The sequence below is a fragment of the Haliaeetus albicilla genome, chromosome 12 (assembly GCF_947461875.1).
Source record: "Haliaeetus albicilla chromosome 12, bHalAlb1.1, whole genome shotgun sequence".
Taxonomy (NCBI): domain Eukaryota; kingdom Metazoa; phylum Chordata; class Aves; order Accipitriformes; family Accipitridae; genus Haliaeetus; species Haliaeetus albicilla.
Genome location: NC_091494.1, coordinates 29298954 through 29323050, shown reverse-complemented (window position 1 = coordinate 29323050; position 24097 = coordinate 29298954). Strand labels below are relative to the sequence as shown.

At 39.5% G+C, this 24097-nt stretch overlaps 1 protein-coding gene across 1 annotated transcript in view; it reads right to left on the bottom strand.

Moving 5' to 3' along the window:
- Positions 1–3378: 3378 nt before the first annotated feature.
- Positions 3379–24097, bottom strand: part of GLP2R (glucagon like peptide 2 receptor) — a 60161-nt gene continuing 39442 nt past the window's right edge. Inside the window, 6 exon segments of the mRNA XM_069797642.1 lie at positions 3379–3717; positions 5881–5922; positions 11945–12083; positions 13625–13713; positions 20539–20608; positions 21862–21922. Coding sequence (XP_069653743.1) covers positions 3379–3717; positions 5881–5922; positions 11945–12083; positions 13625–13713; positions 20539–20608; positions 21862–21922 — 740 coding nt within the window.

Sequence of the window (24097 nt, the reverse complement as noted above, 5' to 3'; positions counted from 1 at the left end):
TTGTGCTTTATGCGTAGTAAAACATAAAAATTTATAGCATGTCTCACAGCAGATAATTAAGATTGTGTAAACCTTGTTCGTACAAGTCAGATCAGTTATCACACTACATCTAATGGGAAAGCTCTGTAGAATCCCACAAGTTATTTTGGGCTAGAAATTCTATTTTTTTGTCATACATGTTTTAATTGAAAGCAAAATCCATGGCAAAGACAACTTCAAAGCTGTGGGAGTCAGGTTTTAGCATAGGTTGTCTCTGATGTCCTGAGCACCTTGTCTTACTTAATGGACTGACTCAGCAGAGACCAAACTCGCCAGCACCATGGGTGGATGAGCTCTCTCGTCAAGAGGGAAGAAGCCTTTAGCTCACACCAGTCTCTCTCATAAGGTGAAGGCAGTAGGAATCTGGCGAGTAAAGGTGTGCAATTGACCGATAAAGAGAAAAATCCTGTTACTAGGTCTACACAAGCATAAAACCCTGGGCTAACAAAGTTTTTGTTGTCTGATAATTAATCTATGTACAAATTGGATAAGTAATTTACACAAAATATCACTTGCAAACAAAACCCGATTTGGGTCGATCTGTCTCCTCCACCTCTTGTTTCATCAGAGCAAGATCCTATTTCTTGTCCTTTCTCCCAACTGTTTCTGTCTATCCAGTCTGTGGACTTGTAGGAACCCTGGCAAGTTGTCTGGCATCTGTCTCACATCTCGGGGACCTGCTGCAGCTTTTCTTACCACATCCTCTGGCTGCAATGTCCCTTATGCAGCCCTGGGGCTCCACAAAGGGCAGAAGGAAAATCCCGGGAGGATACCTAGCTGCAACCTTAACCTTCCTAGGAGTAGAGTCAGCTATTTTTGCTGACTCTTTTTGCAGCTATTTTCGCTGACTCTACTAACATGTTTGAATTGTTGAGTCTGCTGCTGTCTTCTAGACTGCTTAATATTTTATTTAGAATTGAGGAGCTTGTAATATTTCTGCAAAGATACATCATGCGTGTGGCCATCCAGATTTCACAACTTCTGTACTTTAGTGATATAATAAATAATGCTATTTTTTTTGATGAAACTTACTGATTTATCTACTTACAAACATGCTTTCTGAAGGAATGCATGTGATGATTGTTTTTATCAAGACTTTGGGGTCTGCTTATATAAAATAATTGATTTTTATAAACTGAAAGAGGCAAAAAGACCATACACATAGTAAAGAGGGGAAAATGCACCTAGCAGGGACTGCTTTTGAGAGCACAGAAAATTGGTTTCTTGACCATTTGAAATACTTTAAAATGCAATCAAAAAGTAAACTATTTTATTGAGATACAGTAAAATCTTATAATTTTCACATTTTTAGCACCCAAGTAAAACACATTCTAAACCACTTCAGGCTTTTTAATATTTTAAAAAGCAGTCTTTTTAAATCGGAGAAGACATGGTCAACAGATTTGTAATGTCTGGTGCTTGTAATGGGTGGTGGAGATATCCTCTGTAGTAAAATGCTATATAAGCAGAATGCACAGTCTGGTAAAAAGCCTTTTAAAACTGCAGATATACTTTAAAATGGATGAAATAGTTACATTTTATTAATATTTTATAGAAATATGAAACCTTTTACCAATTAAATAGGTTAAGTTCTTAACACTGATAGAACTGTAAAAGAAATACTTTTTGGAAAGTACCAGAAATGTGATAGCTCAAATGTGCTCTCGGCCTATTGCAAGTCAATTAATTTACCTGTTCTTTGCAAGAAAACAGTATATCATAACTGGTAAAGTTTACATGTCTAAACATTTGTGGACTGATAAATAATTTTTAAAAGCATTGGTAAGTTATATAAGCTGCATAAACTTAGTCTGCTCAAACAACACATTGAAGATACAGGCAACCTGTCTCAAAAAAGTGCCAGTTATAAAGCTGTCAGCAGGGGTCTAAGGACAAAGGCACCTGATGGGGAGATGTAGAAGCAGGGAAAGCCAGAAGGGCAGGCACAGTGGTGGCACCTGATAGAGAGAAGATGTGTGAATACAGCCCACGAGCAGCCCTGAAAATTTTTATTTGTCATACAGTGTTTTCACAGAATCACAAACTGGTTGAGGTTGACAGGGACCTCTGGAGATCTCCTGGTCCAACCCCCCTGCTCAAGAAGGGCCACATAAAGCCAGTTGTCCAGGATATGTTTTATTACATTTGCAGGCATTTAGGTTAATATAGAGTGCTTACCAGTAAAGTACAGGAAAAATTCATAACGAATGCTATGTAACTAGCTGCAGGCTAGCTAGTTACACATGTATGTGCCTGGTGTATGCGTTTATATTGCAGATAAATATTGCCCACTAATCTGTGGGCCTTTTTCTTTTTTCCTTTCAGTATGCCAATTGGCTCATGTTTGCAAGTTTGGAAACTGGCTCATAGAATATTAACAAACTTAATTGAATTTCATACATCTCTGGGTGAGCTGTATGTGACAATTAAAATTTCATCATGGTTCTTGTTAAATGCTGGAAGAAGGATTTCACAATATTCTTTTGGTGCTGTCACAATCCCATGTCATTATCCATTTTTGGTCCCCTGGGAGGAAAGTGGAAGCAGCACTTATCACTGATCTATTTTGTCATTTGGGCCACAGCTAAGACAAAGCTACAGATGCATCAAAATGTGTGGCTTGTATCAAAAGAATACTGAAAACAAAAATGAGCAAACAAAAATTGTATCAAAACATTTCATTTGGGCACTTTCAAAACAAAACATTTTGTTCTTTCATTTCATAATGACATTTCTGGCACTAAACTTTAAGTGAAGATGCTCAAAAATGCAAGCAAGAGTTTGTTTCTTCCCAGGCTTTTTTTTTTTTAAATATATAAAAATCATTTTGTTTTGCTTAAACAAAATTTGTCTGGTTTGGCCTGAAACTCTTTTTTTGAGATGGGGGATGATTCTGATCTGCTGAGAGAAGAGTCTTCTACACACATATGTCTATTTATGAAACACACTTATGAAAGAGAAAAACAAACAATTTCTCTATTATGTGAGTAGAATGGCAGTCAAGCATGGATAAAGCTACTGGGACACAACGTGTGTGTCCAGTCTACTCATTTCCAAAGTACATCCTGCTCCCCTGTGTACATCTCTTTCAGTATCAGTTATCTTCCAGACTGGTCAACTCAAAGCATTTTTTGATCCAGCAAACCTCTTCTACCCCAGCCACACAGTTTAGCAACATCCAGATCAACATTTTTCTCAGATTAAGAAAACTGGGACAATTGGGATATTAACTGCTTCCTCCTTGCATTGCACATCCCAGAGATCTGTACAGTCTGGAGGTGAGAGAAGATCTTTCAAAATATGTGGCTTTTGGAAAGTGCTGTCGTAGTGGACATCTTTCTAAATCTCACTTTTTTAAAAGACTTCCTCAGTTGTCTCTCCAGTGGTGACTTCTCCTTCGCTGCTGTCTGACATGCTTGCCCATGAATGAGATGGGAGAACACAGCCTGGCTCTGGGCTGAGATCTGTCCTCTGCTGCACTAGCACCTGCTGGAGCTGCGTGCCCCAGGGCTCGCGTGCCTCCAGGCACGAGCGGTGTTTGCTGCCGAGGTGCTGTTTTTTACATTTCTGTGAACATTTCCTCAGGTATTTTATGTTTTCCCCAAGAAAGCAGGGTTTACAGCCAAAGGGGTCTCCCAGCAGGAAGCGGGACCACTGCTTCTGGAGCTCTGCTTTCACCTGGGGGGAGAAGAAAACAGTCTGTCCACAGTGATGTCTTTTGACTACCCTGCAGTCCGCTAGCCCAAATGCTAGCTGTAAATGAGAGGGACTGTGGAAGTGCTGAGCTTCCTGCCCCTTTGGGGTGCACCTCACACCTGATGAGGTCCTTGCAGGGTAGAAACAAACTCATTTGCTAAGTTAAAGCTAAGGGTCCACCCTCTTCACTCTAACTTAGGAAAGTTTTTCCTAGCCCCTGAATCTCTGATACACTGTGATCCTAATGCATATGTGTGGGAGAGCTCAAGCGACTTTCATGTTTACAGTCTGATGAAGCGAGGAGGAGAAAAGCTCAAGGGCTGTGGAAATGAGGACCATGCAGCTTTGCCAGACTGTTGTGCTTGGGTATCTGGTTTGTTTTGTTAAAGCTTTTTATCTGGCACCCTGCCTTAAATCCTCAGCACTGAGTGTCCTGCTGCCTGCATCACCTGAGCCAGTGCTGCAGATGGAGGGCAGGCTCCAGGCCCACACAGAGGCACAGGATGTGCCCTTGCTCTAACCAGCAGGCCCTTTGGCCTGAAAGCTCAGCTGGATCAGGAGGTAGAAGGCCGAAAGAGTAACTTTTAACTGCTAATGAGAGATGCTAGCAGTTCTGTGCCCTTCATAAATGTTAGACAAGTACTCCTATATTGCAGACAAGTGCCAGCTCTCTTTTTTAAGTAGTTCTGAAATTGCTCTAGGTTTCCTTGTTAAATATTAGGAACATATGGCCTACCTTTTGTATAAAGCCCATGTTGTTTGTTTCACTGGTGTCTTTAAGAAGGTGTCCAAATTCATGTACCTGTGTCAGTGTAGGGTATACCATGCCAGCTGGCTGTGCCAGGCTCTTAAGTGCTTTATTGCAAGTAGTGGAGGTCTGCACCCGGACCAAATATAAGTGAGCTACAGACAGTGAGATTCAACTTAGAAAACATTTAAAATTAAGTGAGATTAATTCCACAGCCTACATAGCATCATTTTCTGAGGTAGCTTGTAGCAAGTCAATAAGGCAAAGGCAGCATGCAGCTGTGATGGTGATGAAGACACTGGGTTGTATGGGCAGGAGCAGAGCCAGTAGATCAAGAGAAGTGATTGTTCTCCTTTGCTCAGTAACTGTTAGACTACCTCTGAATACTGCATCTAATTTTGGGCCCCCAGTACAAACTGTGTTGATAAGCTTGAACTTAGCAGCGGAGATCAGGACTGGAGCACTTGCCCTATCAGGAGAGCTGAGTGAATGGGGCTCGTTCACGCTGAAGGCCTGAATACTGCCTATGAGGAGATCATGGAGGATATGGAGCCAGGCGCTCTACAGACATGTTTGGTAGGGACACAAGGGACAGTGATCATAAATTGAAATAAATAGGGGAACTTCTAACAGAATATATGGAAAAGATGTTTCTTCCTGAGTACAGTGAAGCACTGGAACAGAGGACCAGAGAGGTGGTGGAACCTCTGTCCTTGGTGGGGTTCAACGCTCAACTGGACAAAATCCTAAGCAACTTGATCTGAATTCAGTCTTCACCCTTCATTGGGCAGGAGGTTAGCTTTCTCTGCTGTCATGTCCTTGCATAGGAGTCATCACTGATCTGCCTAAATCTGGGCACAGAGCAAACTGAACCCCCACCTGTCCCTTGAGGCATAGCAGGAGACAACTTCCAGACAAGGAATCCCCTCACATCAATTTTAGGGATGTCCTGAGCAGTGCATGCATATAATTATTTTCTCAACATGTTGCTGTCTAAGATATTAAAGTACCTCAAATTCAGTCCCTTCACATGGACTTTAGGGGTAAACTAAGAGAGGGTTTAGGCTGGCCAAACATGAAGTCTGGGATTCCAGCTGATTAAGAGAGTGGGGTTTAGGTGGCTGACCATAAGCCTCTACTGGTATTTCAGTCACCCCAGGGTATCCATACCTCCACAGTGCTATAGCCACTCAGGCTTCAGTGGAAACACTTTGCATTTGAATCCCAAATCTGTGAGATGTCTTGCTGTTCTCTTCATAAAAAACAATTATACCTGTTCGAAAGAATGCACACGTGCTCTCGAATAAGCAGAGCTAGTCAGTGTGTTCATCCTTCTTGGTGTCATTGATATACTTTACTAATCAACTAAAAACTTTTCTCATAGCATTGTCTCTTACCTCTCCATTAGCAAAGCAATATAAAACTGCTACAAAAAAACCCTGTAAGAGAAAGACAGTAAGAGGAAAAAGTTAGAGTGTACAGGAAATAACCTGAAGTTTTAAAGATGACATTAACATTAAAGCCATAAGTATAAGCAATGTTTCTTACTTTCCAAAAAGGAAAGTAGTTGCCTGTATGTACTTATCATTGAAGTACCCATTAACTTGTTTCATATGGTGCCTTAGCAAATGTGGGGCACATTTGGTGCAGATGCTGAAGAACAGAGACTATACAACCCAGTTTCATCTTCCATGTTATCTTTATTTTGCTACCACATAATATTTTTTTTCAAACTACTGTGGGTTTACTGTGACTGCTGCTATTTCTAAATATGGTAAAACAAAAAAAATGCAACTTGGGGTTTCATATTATCCATGTACTTGTTTGAATTTGTGAATGAGACCGCTGAGAAGGATGTCATTTGGGTGCTTTTTAAAAATTAGTGATGTATTAAGTGATTAGTGCTATTTTAAGTCTCAGCTGTATCATTATGGCTATTTTGAATTGCCATTTTTCCTTTGAAATTGATTTAAATAAACACCTTTTAAAAAAAAAAATCCTAGAGATGAAACTTGTTTTAAATGAACCCCCAAATTACTCTTTCCATTTTCCTCCTCTCTGTCTGTATCTGATCTCAGATAAAACCAGCTTACGTTCATGCACCTCAGCCTAACAGTCTGGCACAGATATGCAGATTTATTACCATTGCTTCAGGAAATGCATTTCTCTGGTATGTCTAAAAACATCTATGACACAAGTTCTGATGAAGAGAATAAATACTGTTGACTATCAGTCCCAAGGCAATGTTCATATCACAAGTAAAAAAGTGTCATAACCATATATAATGCAGTTGACATAATTCAATTGTTTTCACACTCATACTTTTCCAGAAATGTTTCTGCTTTTCTCAGACAAAAGCTTAAAAATAAATTCACATACACAGCAGCTTCAGTATTTTTTATTGTATCTAGCACTAACCGATAGCATTTTGAGCCTACTGTTAATTTTCTAGCAATCTTGAAAGGTTTGAAGCAATTAATTCCTTAAGCATATGTGCAGTAAGTATGAAAAAGAACAGTTTATCTGCCACACCAGTGGAAATGGGGGCAGGAGAAATAGCAATCACAACTGCTTTTTCCGGGTACTTTGTTTCTGCTGTATTTCATGCTTTACTTGGGTTATGGTTGCAAGATATAGGTAATTTTGATACGTCATTTATCAATGTAACTTTTAAATAATACTCTGCATCTGAATTATTTCACAGAGATATGCAAAAAAAAAATCACAAAATGCTGTGTTCATTAGAGTTCATAATAGATGATATTTTATTAGGGGGATAAATTTTAGCATAGTAGTTACAGAAGATTCAGAAACCATGGAGAGAAGTTCTGATGGATAAATAGAAATTTAATAGCTTAAAAAGCAGCTTTTTATGCAGAAATGCTTCTGCACCTGGAGATAGTTCTCTTTTTCAGGTAGAAAGTCCGTGACAATGTCTCTACTGGGTGGTTTTTTTGTGTTCTGAGCATGAGCTCTAAATTTGGTCTCACAGGCACCACAAACAGAAATAGGATCAAAACTACACAGTGCTGTTAAGTCCTGTGACTGCTAAGCTTGATGATACCCCCTGCCAGAAATGTAGAAACTGACCAGATTAGGAGAGGACTTTGTGAATACTAGTGGCACCCCTTCTGAATGTAAGTAAGTTTGTAAATCCCTATGTGAATTTAGTTCACTGCTGCTGCAAGATCAGAACAAGCAGTGACAGGCAGAAACACTAAAATCACACCAGAAGATGGAAAATTCAGTTGATTATTCATGTTTGATGTTCATTTTATAGTCTGATTTCTTTAATGCTTCCTCATATTCACTTTTTTTTTTGCAATACATGGAACTTCATACTTAGAAATCTTTCCTGTATGCCGTGACTTCTAAGACATGGATTTTTAAAATTTTGACAGGAAAAAGAAGAACCAGAAATTGAGAACAAATGTTCATTAGCATAATAACCAATAGGAAAGAATAGATGCATGTGTAAGCCTCACAACTGTTCTTCAGTTCTATTGACAATGGCAATATGATAAATTACTCATTTAATAACAGGATTTTATTCACCAGAAACCTGTATTTTTCCTGTGGCTAACAGTCTGCATGCAGCAGTGAGCCAAGATCTTTAGATTGCTTCACTTTCTAAAGTAAAGAAGCATCATATCTACAGCAGAACTCATATTTAGAATTTGATTTTGTGCTCCTTGAAAATGTTTGAGTTAAAACCTCCAGATGAGATCCCAGAGGTAATTGTTTTTCTTTAACAGAACAGTTTAACTGCTTTTTAAAACTACTAAGAAGATTTACAGACTAAACAAATGTAGCTGTGTACAGTTTATATGCTTTTTTGCTAATCCCTTCACAAATAATGCTGTATCTAAAAAAGAGAATCTGCAATAAACATTGTCTAAGATCTTTGAGTATTTTGAAAAGAAGTTTTGCTTCTAAAGTGTGCCATGTAGCTGAGCGTGTGCATGTTCCTTTAAAAGGAATGAAGTTTGTGTTTTCTAGCAGGGATGAGTCTATATCAGATTTCTTTGTACAAGCCAGTAAATAAAATTTTCACTTAAAATGATTCTGCATTTCTTAAAATAACATCTAGTGACTGCAACCTCTCCAAGTAAGGATATGTCTAACTGAGGAACATGTAACTCAACACCATGTCAGCAGTCCCCCTTAGGGTGCTGACTCTGCATGAACTCCCTTCTGCCTGCCTGGACGTTTCTCCTCTCAAGCTGTAGTGGAAATTTTTAATTGGAGCCTCAGTAACAGTGTCAAAGCACTGATGCATACATACGCCAGAGCACTGGTGCATACAGACAGGTTAAAAACAAGGATCACCATAAATTGTGGGAAAAGTGCAATAAAGCTTTGATGAATTTATGTCTCAGACTGTAGAAGAGGGCAGACGTATGTTGAAGTAGTGAGTTAGTGAGTAGTAAGGACTTCTATCCAGAGACATTACTGGGTACCTCATTAAAGAAAGGAGACCTGGAAACTGCTGTCCTGTCTCACCAAGAAGGTCAAGGCAGGAAGATAAGGGTAAAGGACAACTTTGCTAAGCAGGTAGTTTAACAGGAGTACTACCTGAAAGAGTCATTACTCAGCAACTTCAGAACACAGATTGAAGCAGACAGCAGTGCTTTGTGCCTGCAGAATGAATGCCTGGCATGTCCAGTTCTTAATCTTTGTAAACTGGAGAGTAAATAGTTACAGTGAAACACATGTATACTTGTGCATAAGCAGCTATCTGAAAATCACCATTTAGTTTCAGTAACAGCTCACTGTGGAATTTGGACTATTTAGAATTGACCATCATAATGGACTGTGGCTCCTTCACACCTTCATGCTTGCAGCGAAGATACGAGGGCACAGACCTGCCAGAGCTGCACTCTCATTCTGTCACTACCTCAAGTTTCTGCCTACTTACACGCTACTAAGGCAGGGTGACTGAAGGGGAGTCAAGTGCATAAACATCTCCAAAACACTCTGCTGACTGTATAGATGAGAAACTTCTTTTCCACCTGCAGATGCTAGTCTATCTATCTGTTCCACCCAAGTGAGTGCTCTGACAAGTTTTCTCTTAGCTCTAGAAATTTGTTCATGAGTACAGTACTTTTTGTGAGTGCACATGTAGGAGGCCATAGTGTCACTTTGCAGATATGGTGAATGAGCACATCCTTTAGGGAAATGGAGCCCAGTGATTACCAGGAGGAAAAACAGCTCCCTGTAGAGATACGGGAGTAGGTATGAGACACAGGTTTACAGGTCTTGACCTTGCCAGACTTAAATCTCAGGAACCATGGGAGGAAAATGTGGAGATGATCTCTTTATTGCTGGGAAAAAATACCAAAAGGCCTTTAACCAGTAGGAACATGGCAAATAGAAGAATTTAAGGGTTAGGAAACTATATTCAGGGGGACCTAAATGCTGTGACCCAAGGTTGAATAGTCAGGCCTACACAAGTGCAATTTTTCTCAAGTGTCAAGTGCTAAGCTCCTGTATACAGTGAATAGTGTGGATGATGGGGCACTGGGCGCCTAGACTGGGACTCACAATGGCCCAGTAACTGGAAGCTGAAATGCAAAGCCACAAAGGAAAAAAATGACAAAGCAGAAAATGCAACTGCTTCAGTCATTCCTTGCATGAACTTAGGCACCTGTGTTAAGGACCCAGCTATAGTCAGTGGGTCAATGCGCTTTTCTTCAAAGGAGGAGAAGCTGGCTGTTGTGATATATCCCATATTTTCCTCAACAACCTGGAAGTATGAGAAATACGTAGTGCCTCACCACAGGCACAGCCATGCCCTAAAGTAGTCACCCAGCTACCAGCCTCTCTGGGTAGAGGTATATCTGCGCCTTCTCTTGAATCAAGGCAGGTTAATATGGACTACTGCAATGTCTCATGAGGCCATGAGTTGAAGTAAAGGATAAGTAAGGCAAGTGCTGAGATGTTCTACTCCCTGCTCCTCTGATTACTTTAATTTTCTGTTACCTTTTAAAATCTATAGTTATTTAATGTAAACGGTATTAACACTCAGGGGCAGGTGCCGAGGCCTCAAAGTGTCCCTTTCCCAGCCAGCTGCTCTAACCACTAAGCCACAGATTTAGAGTCTCTTTCATCCTCCTTCCTCTCATTTCATTTTGCATCTTTGGTTGCTGGCTTACACAGCTTTGTTTAGGCACTTCCCTGGAACAGGTTAAACCATCTCCTAGCTGGGGCCTGTGTTGTCTCCGTTTCCCAGAACAATGCACTAACCAGGGGCCTAGTGTGAAAAAGTGGAGGTTTTTTACTCATGCCTTTTCACCGAATTCATGGTGGATTTCTATGTTTCACTTCTGATGCATTAAGTGCTTTGTTAAATTTATACTTAAACCCATGAAAGAGACAGAAGCCCCAAACTGAAATCCTCAAAAGGGTATCCCAGGTGACATCTTTGATGCCTACATGTGAACTATGGAGGCCTGAAGTATGTAGGTGTGATTTTGGCATAAAAAATGTCTTTGAGTTTTTCTCTAGGCTTGCATGGAAGTACCTCTGTTACAACTGCTGAACAGCATACAACTGAGGTGAGTCATGGCCCTGACTAATTTTTTTGTACAAGATGTGTTTTCAGTGCACTTGCTCAAGGGCATTAGTCTGGTTGGTGTACCCAGAGTGTGTCCTCTAGGCTGGAACCACACACAAAGCAGTTCCTGTTTATCCTTCACATGCTTCTTCTCACAACAAATGTTTTAATTCTGCTTGTTGTTCTCACAGTATTCAGACCTGCATCTCCTTTCATCAAACTTCCCCAAATGCCATGTAGTCTACATTCAACTTTGTTTGGAAAAAGTCCTAAAAGGAAGGACTGCCCCACAGGCCCGCTTGTGTCAGTGATGTGTCAGTCATGAACTGACTGCACCAACTACCCAAGCTAAAGTGAAGCTGATCCTTGTATCTCCTGGTACAGAGTTTTGATTGTTTTTTGGTTGTACAGTGGCATGACAACAAGGTCACCGTGGTGTGTTTGAAGTATGCTGGACATGTACTATGCACTGAAAAAGATGAGTCCAGAACCAACTCTCTCCTCAGTGTGACTGCAAAGTCAACAGATCACCTGAAAATCTTATTTTAAAAAGCCATCCAGTGCTTCATAGGAATTAACTTATGTGAACACATATTTTGAAGAGACCACTTTAATCCTGTTTTCAGAACAGGGTTCTGTGACGAACTGTCACCCAGTACCAGAGAACACAAGACACACTGTTTCTGAAGAAGTCAGACTCCTTTTTTGTTCTTTGAGACTACGATATTTTGAATATGCAGTTTGTGAATGTTTTATCTTGTCACTGTAGTGGTGTATTTAGAGACATTATAGGCTGGAGCATAATATTAAATGAGAATATTGTATATCTGTGGTATCTATAGGTGAGCAACATATATATGTGGCTCTATGACCCCTAAAACCAGCACTTGCAAAACAGTACTTACATGAAATGAGTTCATTGTCATCTGAATGAAAACTCTTATATGTCTTGAAAGTCCTTCCACCTGTTCATCAGTGATGAAGGTAAACATAAATTCATGGATCCCCAACAATGGAATCAGCACAAGTGTAGATCTTGCCAATCTTAAAAAGAAAATGTTTGATTCTAGTATTTTTTCAACATCCTTGGTGCAAAAATCAAAAATTCAGCTACAGAGAAATCATTCCAGAAATATTCCCTTAATATTCTGACCCTGGAATGGACAAATTTTCAGATACGAATTTTGGAACACACTATCAGAAAAGTCTGTACAGGTGGAAATCTTGGCTTTGGGTGTAAGGTGAAAAGTTAGGGACAAGAAATTGAGCAGGAAGGCCACTATCATCAAACTTATGCTGCTAGGTAACAGAAAAATATTTACATAGCTAAATATGAGTGATCTCTTAACAGGATTCTTAGACTTCCTATCACTGCTGAAAACTCTATGTAGCTGCATAGAAATTTTCTGCAGTACTGTCACCAGTTGTCTACTTTTTAAAAGATACAACGAGAATAATTTTTATGGAAGAGAATCTTCTTTAACAAGTCTGGGAACATGTTTGCATGGATGAAAAAAGACATCTCAAAAGAAAGTGAGTTCTGAGGAAAACTTGCAATATGAGCAATAGCTTGAATCTTTGAAAGTTTAGCAAAATTATAAGCACTAGAAAAGAGAATATAACACAAAACATTAGCCAGTGTTAAATACAGGCACTGCTGTCTTTGACTATCATCACAACAATCTTCTTATAGCAATCTGGAGAATATAGCTGAGATCTTTTGGACCTTGAATGTTGAAGGAAAATGGAAACACACTTCTTGTTAGGGATTTAATACAGCCCTGTTAGACAATAAAATAATTCATCTTAGTAAGGCAGGACTGTAGTAGCAGATGGGGATTCACAATGCTTTGATTAGAGATACTAAGAACTGGAAAGAACTGGGATGTGGAAAGCAGTTAACAAATCCTCAGGTTTCCATTGATTTAAGTGCAGTTTTCACTGCACATTTAGCTCCTTGCAGAGCAGCCTGCCCTTGCTGTTCCCACAAAGTGGGAAGATGTTTCTGCAAAGGCCAACTCCAGGACTTTATGTAAGACATGATGTACCATTAAGACTCTGGCCAAGAGAGCCCACACCAGGGCCTGGAAGACTGCAGGCTAAGAATAGTTTTCTGATTTGGGTTTACAAGAAGACCAGGGACATTCTTGAGTCAACAGTGTCTATGTCTGTGAAAAAAGGCAGATCATAAATGCTAATGTCATTTATGAATGTCCCACAAATCTTCTACACCTTCTTTTCTTTTTGAGACCTTTTGTCACACTCAAGGAAAAAATGTGTCACAGCAGCAGAGGCCACAGCTGTACAGTGAGGATTCCTGAGAGCAGTGATCTTAACACATCGCAAATCCTTGAGAAAATGCCCATAATACTTAGCACACAGGCACGGACCTGCCTTTACCTCTCAGATAAGAAAATGTTTATGGAGCCTGTTTCCCCAGATGGCTTTTCTATAGCATACTCTGAATATCTGTTACACCTGGTGGTGGTAGGTAAATGTATAATCTGCAAGGGCAAACTGGCAGCCTTCTGATGTTGCAAGAAAAAAAGAAAGGGCTAGGACTTCTTTTTTTTTTTATTACATACCTGTATTTGTAGTCATGAAAGCTCATTTGCTGAGCTTTTAGTTTGGAAATCAGCATCCTGAGAATTTTTAGGAAGATGCCAAAGTTAACCTTGAAAGAAAATATATATGGGTTACTTATAATAAATGCTATGACATTACTCATATAGCTATTAAAGAAATGCAAAATTGATATTAAACTCTTGTAAAACCTGTCACCAAATAAGCAGAATGCAGTTGTGATCAGGTCGGAACAGAAGCAGGTTATTACCACAGCTGCAGCAGATAGCACAGAGCAGCAGTGTCAGACTGCTGGTATGAACTCTCTTCAAATGAGGCAGTTAACAGAGTTTATACACCTTTAGGCCACACAACTCTTCACCAAACCATGACAGGTAAGCAGGATGTGGTAAAAACCAGCAGTGATCACAATTCTTCAGATAAAGAGGCTCTAGACAGCCAGACAAGGAAGCCCTGGGCATTCTTTTATGAATAATTCACTCCTTTGTTAATTAAATTGTGCTGATGTGGCCAAGACCCATCTGCAAATATTTCTTTCCTGAGGCCTGCAAATGCCTATGAGTTGTTAACTATTTCACTTCCACAAACCAAAAGCACTATGCAAAAAAGTTATTTAGGTTGTAAAGTTGAGAAACAGCATTGCTTTATTCAGCCTGATTTACGTATGCATTATAATACATGATCTTCCAGTACAAAATTACATTCTAATTTTAACACAGAGCACTGCTTCCTAATTATGAGGATGAACAATTATTCAGGACTACTTTTCCTGTCTTCTTTTGATGTGTAGGTATTACTGCTGGAACCCTAGTTCTTGTTCTGTGTAAAGAATCAAACACTTTTCATGCTGTTCTCCTCAAATGTGCACAGATGTATCTTTAAAACATCAAAGGGTGATAAGTGGATATTATTCCTTTAAAAAAACCTCCAAAACCAAAAAAAAACAACTAAAGCACAGGTAGATGGAGGTACAAAGTGTAAGATCTCACCAGTTAGAGGTGCTTTGATTTGATTTTGCAGAGCAATTAGCATCAAGATTGTTACTGAGAGTATCATACTTGTTACTGGAGCTGCAACTGGAAGTGCTCAACCCTTACCCCATTGGCTGTCTGAACATTCAGAAAGCAAAAACCAGAAGACAGTAGCCAGTTGTGATATTTTGCCTAGCATTGTGTATGAACTTCGGGACAGAGACAGAGTTGGAAAGCAATTTTCTGAGACAGCATTGAACTACCTTAAGCTCAGGATCATCCTTTTTCCTCATGAAGCACCCTCTTGTCATTTACACATCTCAGTTACTAAGGTGCATGTCTTGCAGACTGTACTCTCCTGTTTTATTCTGCAGCAATAGTTCATCTTGTGCTCATCTCTTTGGACAAGTTAGGGGAGATATAGATGTGCACATGTACAAGAGGGAGTGAGTTACCTTTAAATGGATGACTCTACTGGTCTTTCCTAACTTTTAGAATTTGACTTCTCCTTTTGCTATAATTTTTTGGTTTTACAAATACAAAGAATTCATCATAGTCAACACTGTAAGACTCTTCAAAAGTAGAGCTAGTGAACATTTTCCATCCAAACTTACTTTTGTCTGGAACATTTGGTTTATTCTAAAAATGATTTTCCATTATGAACTTCCGCTTTTCACAGAAAACACTAAAACTTCATTGAAAAAGACTCATATAAGATTGAAATATTTTTACTCTTGATGTTTCATAGAAAAGACAGAATTTTCACCAGAACATGGAAGCTAAATCACAAAAATCACAGAATGGTTAAGGTTGGCAAGGACCTCTGGAGGTCACCTTGTCTAACCCTCCTGCTCAAGCAGGGCCACCTAGAGCAGGTTTGCCAGGACCATGTCCAGATGGCTTTTGAATAACTCCAAGGATGGAGATTCCACAATCTCTCCAGGCACTCTGTGCCAGTGCTTGGTCACCCTCACAGTGAAAAAGCATTTCCTGATATTCAGAGGAAACCTCCTGTTTCAGTTTGTGCCCATTGTGTCTGGTCCTGTCACTGGGCACCACTGAAAGGAGCCTGACTCCATCCTCTTTGCACCCTCCCTTCAGGTATTTATGTACATTGATGAGATCCCCTTGAGCCTTTTCTTCTCCAGGCTGAACAGTCCTGGCTCTCTCAGCCTTTCCTCATGGGAGAGATGCTCCAGTCCCTTAATCATCCTTGTGGCCCTTTGCTGGTCTCTCCCCAGTATGTCTATGTCTTTCTTGTACTGGAAAGCCTAGAAGTGGACGCAGCACTCTAGGTGTGGCCTCACCAGTGCTGAGCAGAAGGGAAGGATCACCTCTCTCGACCTGCTGGCAATGCTTTGCCTAAGGCAGCCCAGGATACCATTCATCTTCTTTCCTCCACAAGGGCACATTGTTGGCTTATGGTCAACTTGGTGTTTGCCAGGACTCCCAGGTCCTTTTCTGCAAGGCTGCTTTCCAGCTGGGCAGACCCCAGCATATACTGGCGCCTGGGATTGTACCTCCTTAGCTGCAGGACTTTGCACTGTTCCATGTTGAAATTCATGAGGTTCCTGTCAGCTCATTTCTCCAGTCTGGAAAGGTCATTCTGGATGGCAGCACAACCCTCTGGCATGTCAGCCACTCCAAGTTTGGTGTCACCTGCAAACTTGCTGAGGGTACACTCTGCCCCATTGTCCAGATCATCAATGAAGATGTTAGATAGGATCAGACCGAGCACTGGGTGCACTGCTAGTTACTGGCCTCCAACTAGACTTCGTGCCCCTTCTGGGCCTGGCCATTCAGCCAATTTTCAGTCCACCTCATTGTCTGCTCATCCAACCCATACATTGAATTGATCATTACAATGGCTATGCCATGGTCCCTAAGTCAGCGATTTTGAAGGTCTAAACAGGGTGATCCTATCATAAGTACTGATATTATGAAAATTATCTCCTACCCCACATTAAAAATGTAAAACTATTTAGTAGCAACCTGGGATTACAGCTAGAAACAGCCATTTCAATATAAAATCTGAAATGTTAGCTATGTGAAGAACTCTAGTACTTAATTTCTTATCTAATGTGGGACAAAGAAACCAAAATGGTACATGGAGTTTTAAAGATCAGTGTTAAGAACTACATCTGTCATAGTCTCTTCCAGTTCTCCACCACCAAACTCAGATAAGGACTATCTTTTTGACGTACTCTGAAATTTCTGGATGGCAATAATATATATAAAACTCAGGTGCCATCATTCTTTTCCAGGCTGTCTATAGATGAGTAGAGCTGCTCAGGAAATAGCAACGTATAAGCTAGCATGGTGCTTTCTTCATGACTCTTTTCATTATATTTTAAACAAAACAGGACTGTGGAATAAGGTTCAATAAGATCAAAAAAAGGAAATATGAACTTTGCATTTCTGATGTTTCACAAGAAAAAGGTTAGGAACTTTTGGCCTGTACACCAACTTATACCCTATGAGGACGAGGTCCAGCTGCAGTACCTGGCTTTTATAATCCATGCATAACCATCATTAGGTAGTGCTGACGCACATTTCACCAGTGGATTTTAGATAAATTTGCTGAATTATATTCAAGAACAGGATATTGAGAACATCCTGTCTGGTTATTACATGATCTCACTCTGGGTCTCTAACCCCTTCATTTCTGCCCACTATGTATTTCTCTTGCCTCCATACTGTGTCTGTCCCTCTATTCAATTAATCTTGCTGAGCATCCTCTTAATTCCTCTTCACCACTCTTTGCTCCTTCTTCTTCCCCATTTGTAGTCACATCTGATGTCCATTATCTTGCAATCTGATATCATCCCTTTTGCTTAACCTTTCAATTTCAGTTCTCATTGATTCCTTCCCTGCCTTTCCCATAGTATCAGTGGTGGAGTCACACTGACGCTGATCAAGCCACAGAAGGAATCTCCCCACATTCAGTTCCACTGCCGGCCACCGTCATGTACACTGGCAAACTGGATTCTGTGATATCAGGTCTGCACATATATTTCCTGTTTGCCTTAGGAGTAATTTCCAAGTAAAGGTCACTCAGTATGATCCTGAGGAACAATCACAGACAGAATGTTCTGCAATGTAACAGCAATGGGATGTCTTAGTGACAGTTATTCAGAAAGTTTACAGCCCCTTCTAAAATGAGTGTTGGTATCAAAACACACAAGAAGCAATGGGTGAAGATATGTGAGTTCCTTCACCACTTCAAGGACTCAATACTACAAGACTCAACAGACAGGCAATTAGGTTTAAGAAAGCCATCCCAGGAAGAAGCTGAGCCTGGTCCTCTATACACATTGCTGGGAGGTGAAACAGCTTCAACTGTCCTCTAGGTGCTGCTTGTTCTTCTGTAGAAAGATGTCCATGAAGTCTAACTGGTAATGCTGTATCTTTTAGACTTTTTCTATATTTTCTAATATTTAATGACTATAAGCACTGGTAATGATCAGAGGCTACATGCTTAGAATAAATTAAACTGCTGGGGCTATTTGTATCTGTGAAATAACACCAAGGCAGAAGATTCCCAAATGTAATATAAAAAACCAAGGATTAAAAATTATGTTAGAGGAATAACATATATGTGTGTCTATCTATTTACATATAAATCTAAGGTGACTTCTCTTTTTGCCAACTTTAGTTAGAGGGATTTTTGAACAAAAGTTTATCCCTTCTGTCACTTTACGTCCACCTTGATATTTCTGTGTATTGGTCTGTAGTAGGAAACTATATCTTACTTGTTCCCAAATGTCAAAGGACAAAAATGTCACTAATTACAATGAAAAATGAAGGAAAAAAACCCAGGAAAATGTATTTTCCCCTAATTTTGGGTGATGATGACAGGAGCTCTCCAAGTAGTGGCATGAACATCTGAATTAAGGTTAGAAAGTTATCTTTAGAAATTTCTTTATATCTAGCCTGAACTTCATATGTTACAGCTTTTGTCTATTTTTTACCATCCTTTTGCTGTACCCTTCTAGCCCCATATGCCTCCATTGTTATTGCTACTGAAGACAGCAATTGGATCCCCTCTTAGCCTTCTCTTCTTAAGTCTGAACAACCAAGTTCTCTCAGCCTCTTCTTGTACATCATGTGCTCCAGGTCCCAATAGTCTTGATGGCCTCTGCTGGACTGTCTCAAGTATGCTAACATCTTAAAAATGGATATAATATTCCAGATGGGCATTCACAAGTGCTGAACAGAGATGAATAATCTCTTCCTCTAACATGCTGTGTTCTTGTTGTAACATGCAATCTTGACATTACTTCTCTTGCTAAAAACAGTGGTTCACATCCTCAGTTCTTTGCACTGATTTACACCAGCAAAGTTTATGCCCTATTGGGTCACTGGCTAAAAGGAAATTGTGCAGAAATAGCTTAATTAAAAGATATTTTAAAATTACTGATTGTGTCCACCCAGTCCTAGTCTTCAAATTACTTCGGAATGCGTTCCTGGCTCTTAGGTCTGTTTAATTTCCTGTTATTTAGGGGACTTGCTCTGAGTTGAGCATACTATCATCAGTGAACTTAATATTCTTACAACAAAAGCAAAACACTCGATCTCTTTGATGTAACAGAAATGCTATTATTTCTTTCTGCTGGTCATGTTCTACTAGCTGTGTATTTTCTGCTCAGGCCCTCAAAAACTAAACTAAAGATTGAGTCTTCTTTCAGAATTAGACATATCCAGGAAGAAATTTGTTCAGATCCCCTCAGGTCTGGACTTCATCCATCTTGACCGTTCCCTCAGTTTTGAGACAGTTTCAGTCTTTCTTAATGCTTTCTTTTGGCTTTTGCCTCCTCTCACCTCTCAGGCCTTTTTGCTTTCTTTTCTGGCTCTTCTCTCCACTGCAATGGTTTGTTTGTTTGTTTGTTTTTGATAGAGAGTTCTTCATTGTCCTTCTAATTATTTACTTTTTTTGATGGCTAATAAGTGTGTTTCTCTGTTTCACAGCTCAGTTCCAACTATGCCCACTTTCTCTCTCACACGGTTCTCTCCAACTCAGCAGCAGCAAAACAAAGTCCATTATTTCTTCTCTAAAGTTTTAATTTCCAGATCTTTTCTCAGTGTGACAGAAACCAATACCTCCCTTTCCAACTGATGCATTGAATGTATCAATTCCTCAATATTACACTTTGAGCAATCCTTCTTTTACTTCCCATACACAGTAGCATGAGTAAGGTACATTTCTCCTCTACAACATTTGCTGTCTGTCTAGCTAACAAAATCACTTATTGCTCTAATCCTTTTATGCCTTGCTGACTGTGTGGGAATATAAGGTATTCTGGACACAAACCATAGTCCCACCTATCAAAATTCTGTGTTCATAATTATGTCCTCATGAGTTGTTTTGATCATGCTATTTCTGTCTCTTCATTATCACCGCATTTCAGGTGTATGCTTTTTTGCATTTGTTTAAGAAAAAAATTCATAACTCAGTCTTGTAATGCTATGCTTCATTTTTTTTCATTAAATGAATGTTTTCTACTCCTGACCATCAGTACATATGTTGCTATTTCTCTTCATCCTTGTTATCATAAGATCTTCCTCTATAGAGAATTAGGAGCTTTCTAGTGGTGCTCACCACATGGTAGCACTCTCCTAAGTAACCTGCTTACTGAGAAAATGAGGGTAAAAATATAAGTAAAATATATGAGAAGCAAAAGGCTCCATCTTTTGTATAGATGGAGCTGTGCAGAATTTACTGCACAGATAAACAGCAGCGTTTTGAGATGCTGACACTGAAATCTTTGCTGTTTGCAGATAGACAGAAAGGAAGCTACACCCATCCACCCACAGTAAGAAACTTCGTTTACAATTTTTTCTGTCTCATCTTTTCTAATCCAAGAATTGGATTATACCTGGAGAAAGGGTCACAAAAGACAATCACACTTGTGCATGTTATTAGGAACAGATGAAATAATTCTTACTGCAATGGAGAACAACACTGGTATTCGGATGATCCACCAGATTCCCATGTGTTCATTTGTTGCCCAGCACCTGAAGAATAATTTAAAGTATAATTACATTATTTTCATAGATAAAAATTAGAAAGCTTACATAACCTATATATATATTTCAAAAGGAAGTTGACAAAGTTCAACTTTTTCAGGTAGCACCCAGGAGAAATTGAGTGAAACTAGGAAGAGTCCATCAACAACTGTAATTGTATTTATTCTGAAGTTCTTTCCACCAGAAAGTTGAGAGAGGTTTCCCTAGACTGCAAGCTTCAGAACTATCTGGCAAACTCAGTCTTTCGATCCACACAACTGTACATGGCACCAAACCCTCATAATGGAATTCATCTTACTCAAATTTATCTGTCTGAAACTGGAAGCTGGAAATGGGTAAACTATGAATTGTGACCATGGTTCTTGACCTGCTAAAAAGTATGGATACTGTTTCCTTGAAGCTGTTGCCTTTTCTCCTGCTCTAACCTTCTAATTTGTCCTATGCACATGTTCCTTCTTGCTAATTAGCCTGAAACTCTGTAGGTCTTGGCTTGTCATTTACTGTCTATATAACATCTAACTCTATGAAACTGTAATTATGATTTGGTTCCTGATGTTGTTGCTTAATAACTATATTGGTGTTCCAGACAAAACTCTCTAGGAACCATGAATAATAAAGAGGAAGAAAAGAAATCATACATAAACCCCAAAGTTTATGTGATGCCATTAACAGCATCATTGGAGACCAGAAGACTGGAAAACTGATGCTTACTAGTGCAAGTTACTCTGATTCATTCACTGAATACTGAACACAATCATTTAATCTCAGCTTTTAGTGAATATCAGTTTTTGTCATTATTCCACATAACAACTTTTTTTTTTTTTTTTTTTTTTTTTTTCAAAATGGCAGTGAATACTAATTAAACTCAAAGTGTAGATGGTCTCCAAGGAAAGCACTGGTCTCCATTTCTTACTAACAAGATGCTCTCTGTGAAGATGTTTGTGCTGAAAATTTGCTTATGTAAGTGGATGAACATTGGATGCAATAGCTTTCATTTCAGGAACAGCAAATGTTCATTCTACTTCTTGATTTATGCATAAGTAAATCTAAGAATTCCTAGAAGTAGCTTAACGTAAAAGTACTAAAATTAACCTAGAAAATGTAACAAATACTAATAGGTGCTGTATAATCTTAATATAATCTAGTAGGGAATACTTGTGTCAACTACTGTCAAGGGCTTCCAGAAAAATTAAGCAAACAGAAAGCCAGTATTCTAAGGCACATTTTATTTAGTAACCTACCCTGTGTTCTCCAGTTTTGATCTGCTTATTCCCCAAGGGCCAACAAACAGGATAGGAACAACTGAAAAGAAAAGGAGTCAATTACAGCCAAGCTTGCAGAATGGTTCATACAAAACACAGATATGTTACAGTAGTGTGTGGTGCCAAGACACATGCTTTTCGGTCTTCTATTTAAAGTTGTGCAAAAATCAACCTGATCCTGGCTTTCCCCATTTGTAAGTCTAATACAAAATGAAATATCATTGTATAGTTGAATCTTGTATTTTCAGACTGATATATACATATATATACACACATCCACTGCTGACCTGTCCAAATCTTCCAAATTCCTGATCCTGAGAATTCAAAATAATTGGCACTTGAGGCCTCACAGACTGCCTAAGGCACCAGTTGTTAACATTTTTATTTGTTGAACCTTAAAGAGTTTTCAGTGGAGGCATGGAACTCTGTCTAGTTAATTAAAACAACAGACAAAGACTTGTTTACCTGGCTTACCTTTCTTGGACACCTTAAATATAATCCATGGTCCCCATTGCCCTATTGTTGCTCCCCCTCTGGGAGATCATAGACTGCAGACTGAAAAAAAAAACCCTGAAGTAAAGGATTACTACACTATTCCAGTGGTCTACAAATGTGCAGACACAAGCTTCAATAACAAGCACAAGGCACGTAAGCTACAAAAGGCAGGTGTTTGACTGGATTCTCAGCCCAATAACACACAGGAGATTTTCTGGTGGATGAGGAAAAGAGATGTGGGTCACTGGGACCAGAACAGGATCTATTCAGGATTCTGGGACACGAGCTACGGTCATGGGGACAGTTGGAGTGTGGCAATACAGGGAAAGGCCCAGAATCAATATATTCTCAGAGATAATAGACCTCTGAGTGGGTAAAATGAGGAAAGAGAGAGAAAGGGTCTCACTTGGGTGGGAGATGGCATTGGTGCAACAAGTAAGTCTGAGAGAACAATCAAGGCATGGATCACTAGGGAAGGGAGCTACACATCCAGGGGAATATGAGGTTGTCCCATGGGGAAAGATGACACCAAGGAGGATGAGGTAATGTTATCAAGTGCAGTTCCTGGACAGTAGCTGAGGAACTGTGTCTCAGTAGGTGTAAGCATGGTTCTCCCCTGCTGCGTCAGCAGCAGCAGTACTACAAATATCTGTAAGATAGGTGCCAGATGTCCCATCTTAGTAGTAATTCTAATAAATATAAATAAGAAATTAAGCTAAATAGTGGGAAAAGACCTTTAGGAAATCAGTGAATATGACACATATGAATATGAGAGCAATGAAGGGGACTGACAGGGAGATGATCATTAATATTTATGCTCTCACAGTAGCGAGCAAATTTCTGAACAGACTTGTCTTACTGTAGTTTGAAGAAGGAATAAAATGATTAGTCCCTGTTCCAACAATCTGGTGATCAAAGCAACAAATGGATTTAGAAAGGTGGGAAGAGTGAGGAAGCAAGGAGACAACACTAACCAGAGCAAAAGACAGTGGTCTTGGTGTGTCAGAAGCCTGTATGTTAATACAACCATATTAATACAGCACAAGGGATCTTTAAAGAGGATTGTGAGAGGGAACAGAGAAATCAAGGCATGGATGGTGAGAAGGACCCTCTAAAGTGTAAGGTGCAGCAGAGGAGAAAGCCCAAAGGCTTGGCAATGGACAATGAAATGTGGTGTTATGCTTTTACATAAACTTTTAATAGATGAGGAAGGATGGGAATGAGTGTGAAAGTGAAGGAAAGTAGTTAATGCCTAATGAGGAAGAAGCACAAGAGGAAAAGGAGGGATGTCAAAAATAGGATAGCATGTTCAAAACTTCAAGCCTGAAAAATAATCTTTACAGCAGCATAGTGGATGAATACAGGTAAAGCCAGGAAAAAAGGATGCTGTAGAAAATAAGGCAAGTTCCAATGTGACTGTATCTAGAGATGCATGAAAGGGTTAAGGTAATATCCTACTTCTCTTAAATATTGAAATAATTCACTCTTCAAATGTACTTGTCTTCTTCCTTTGGTTCTAGAGAGAGTCTCAATATTAGTTACCTAAACTTAACCTTGTTGGATAAAATGAATCCCCTCCTCCATCAAGTAGACTAAACTAAAGATTGTAAGAAACTACCTGATTGTAATAAACCACAGGAAGTCTTGTATGAAAACACCACTCAGAGCACTCAATAAACACAGCATACTGGGAGAGCAGAGGAATGACAAAGGTTGGGAG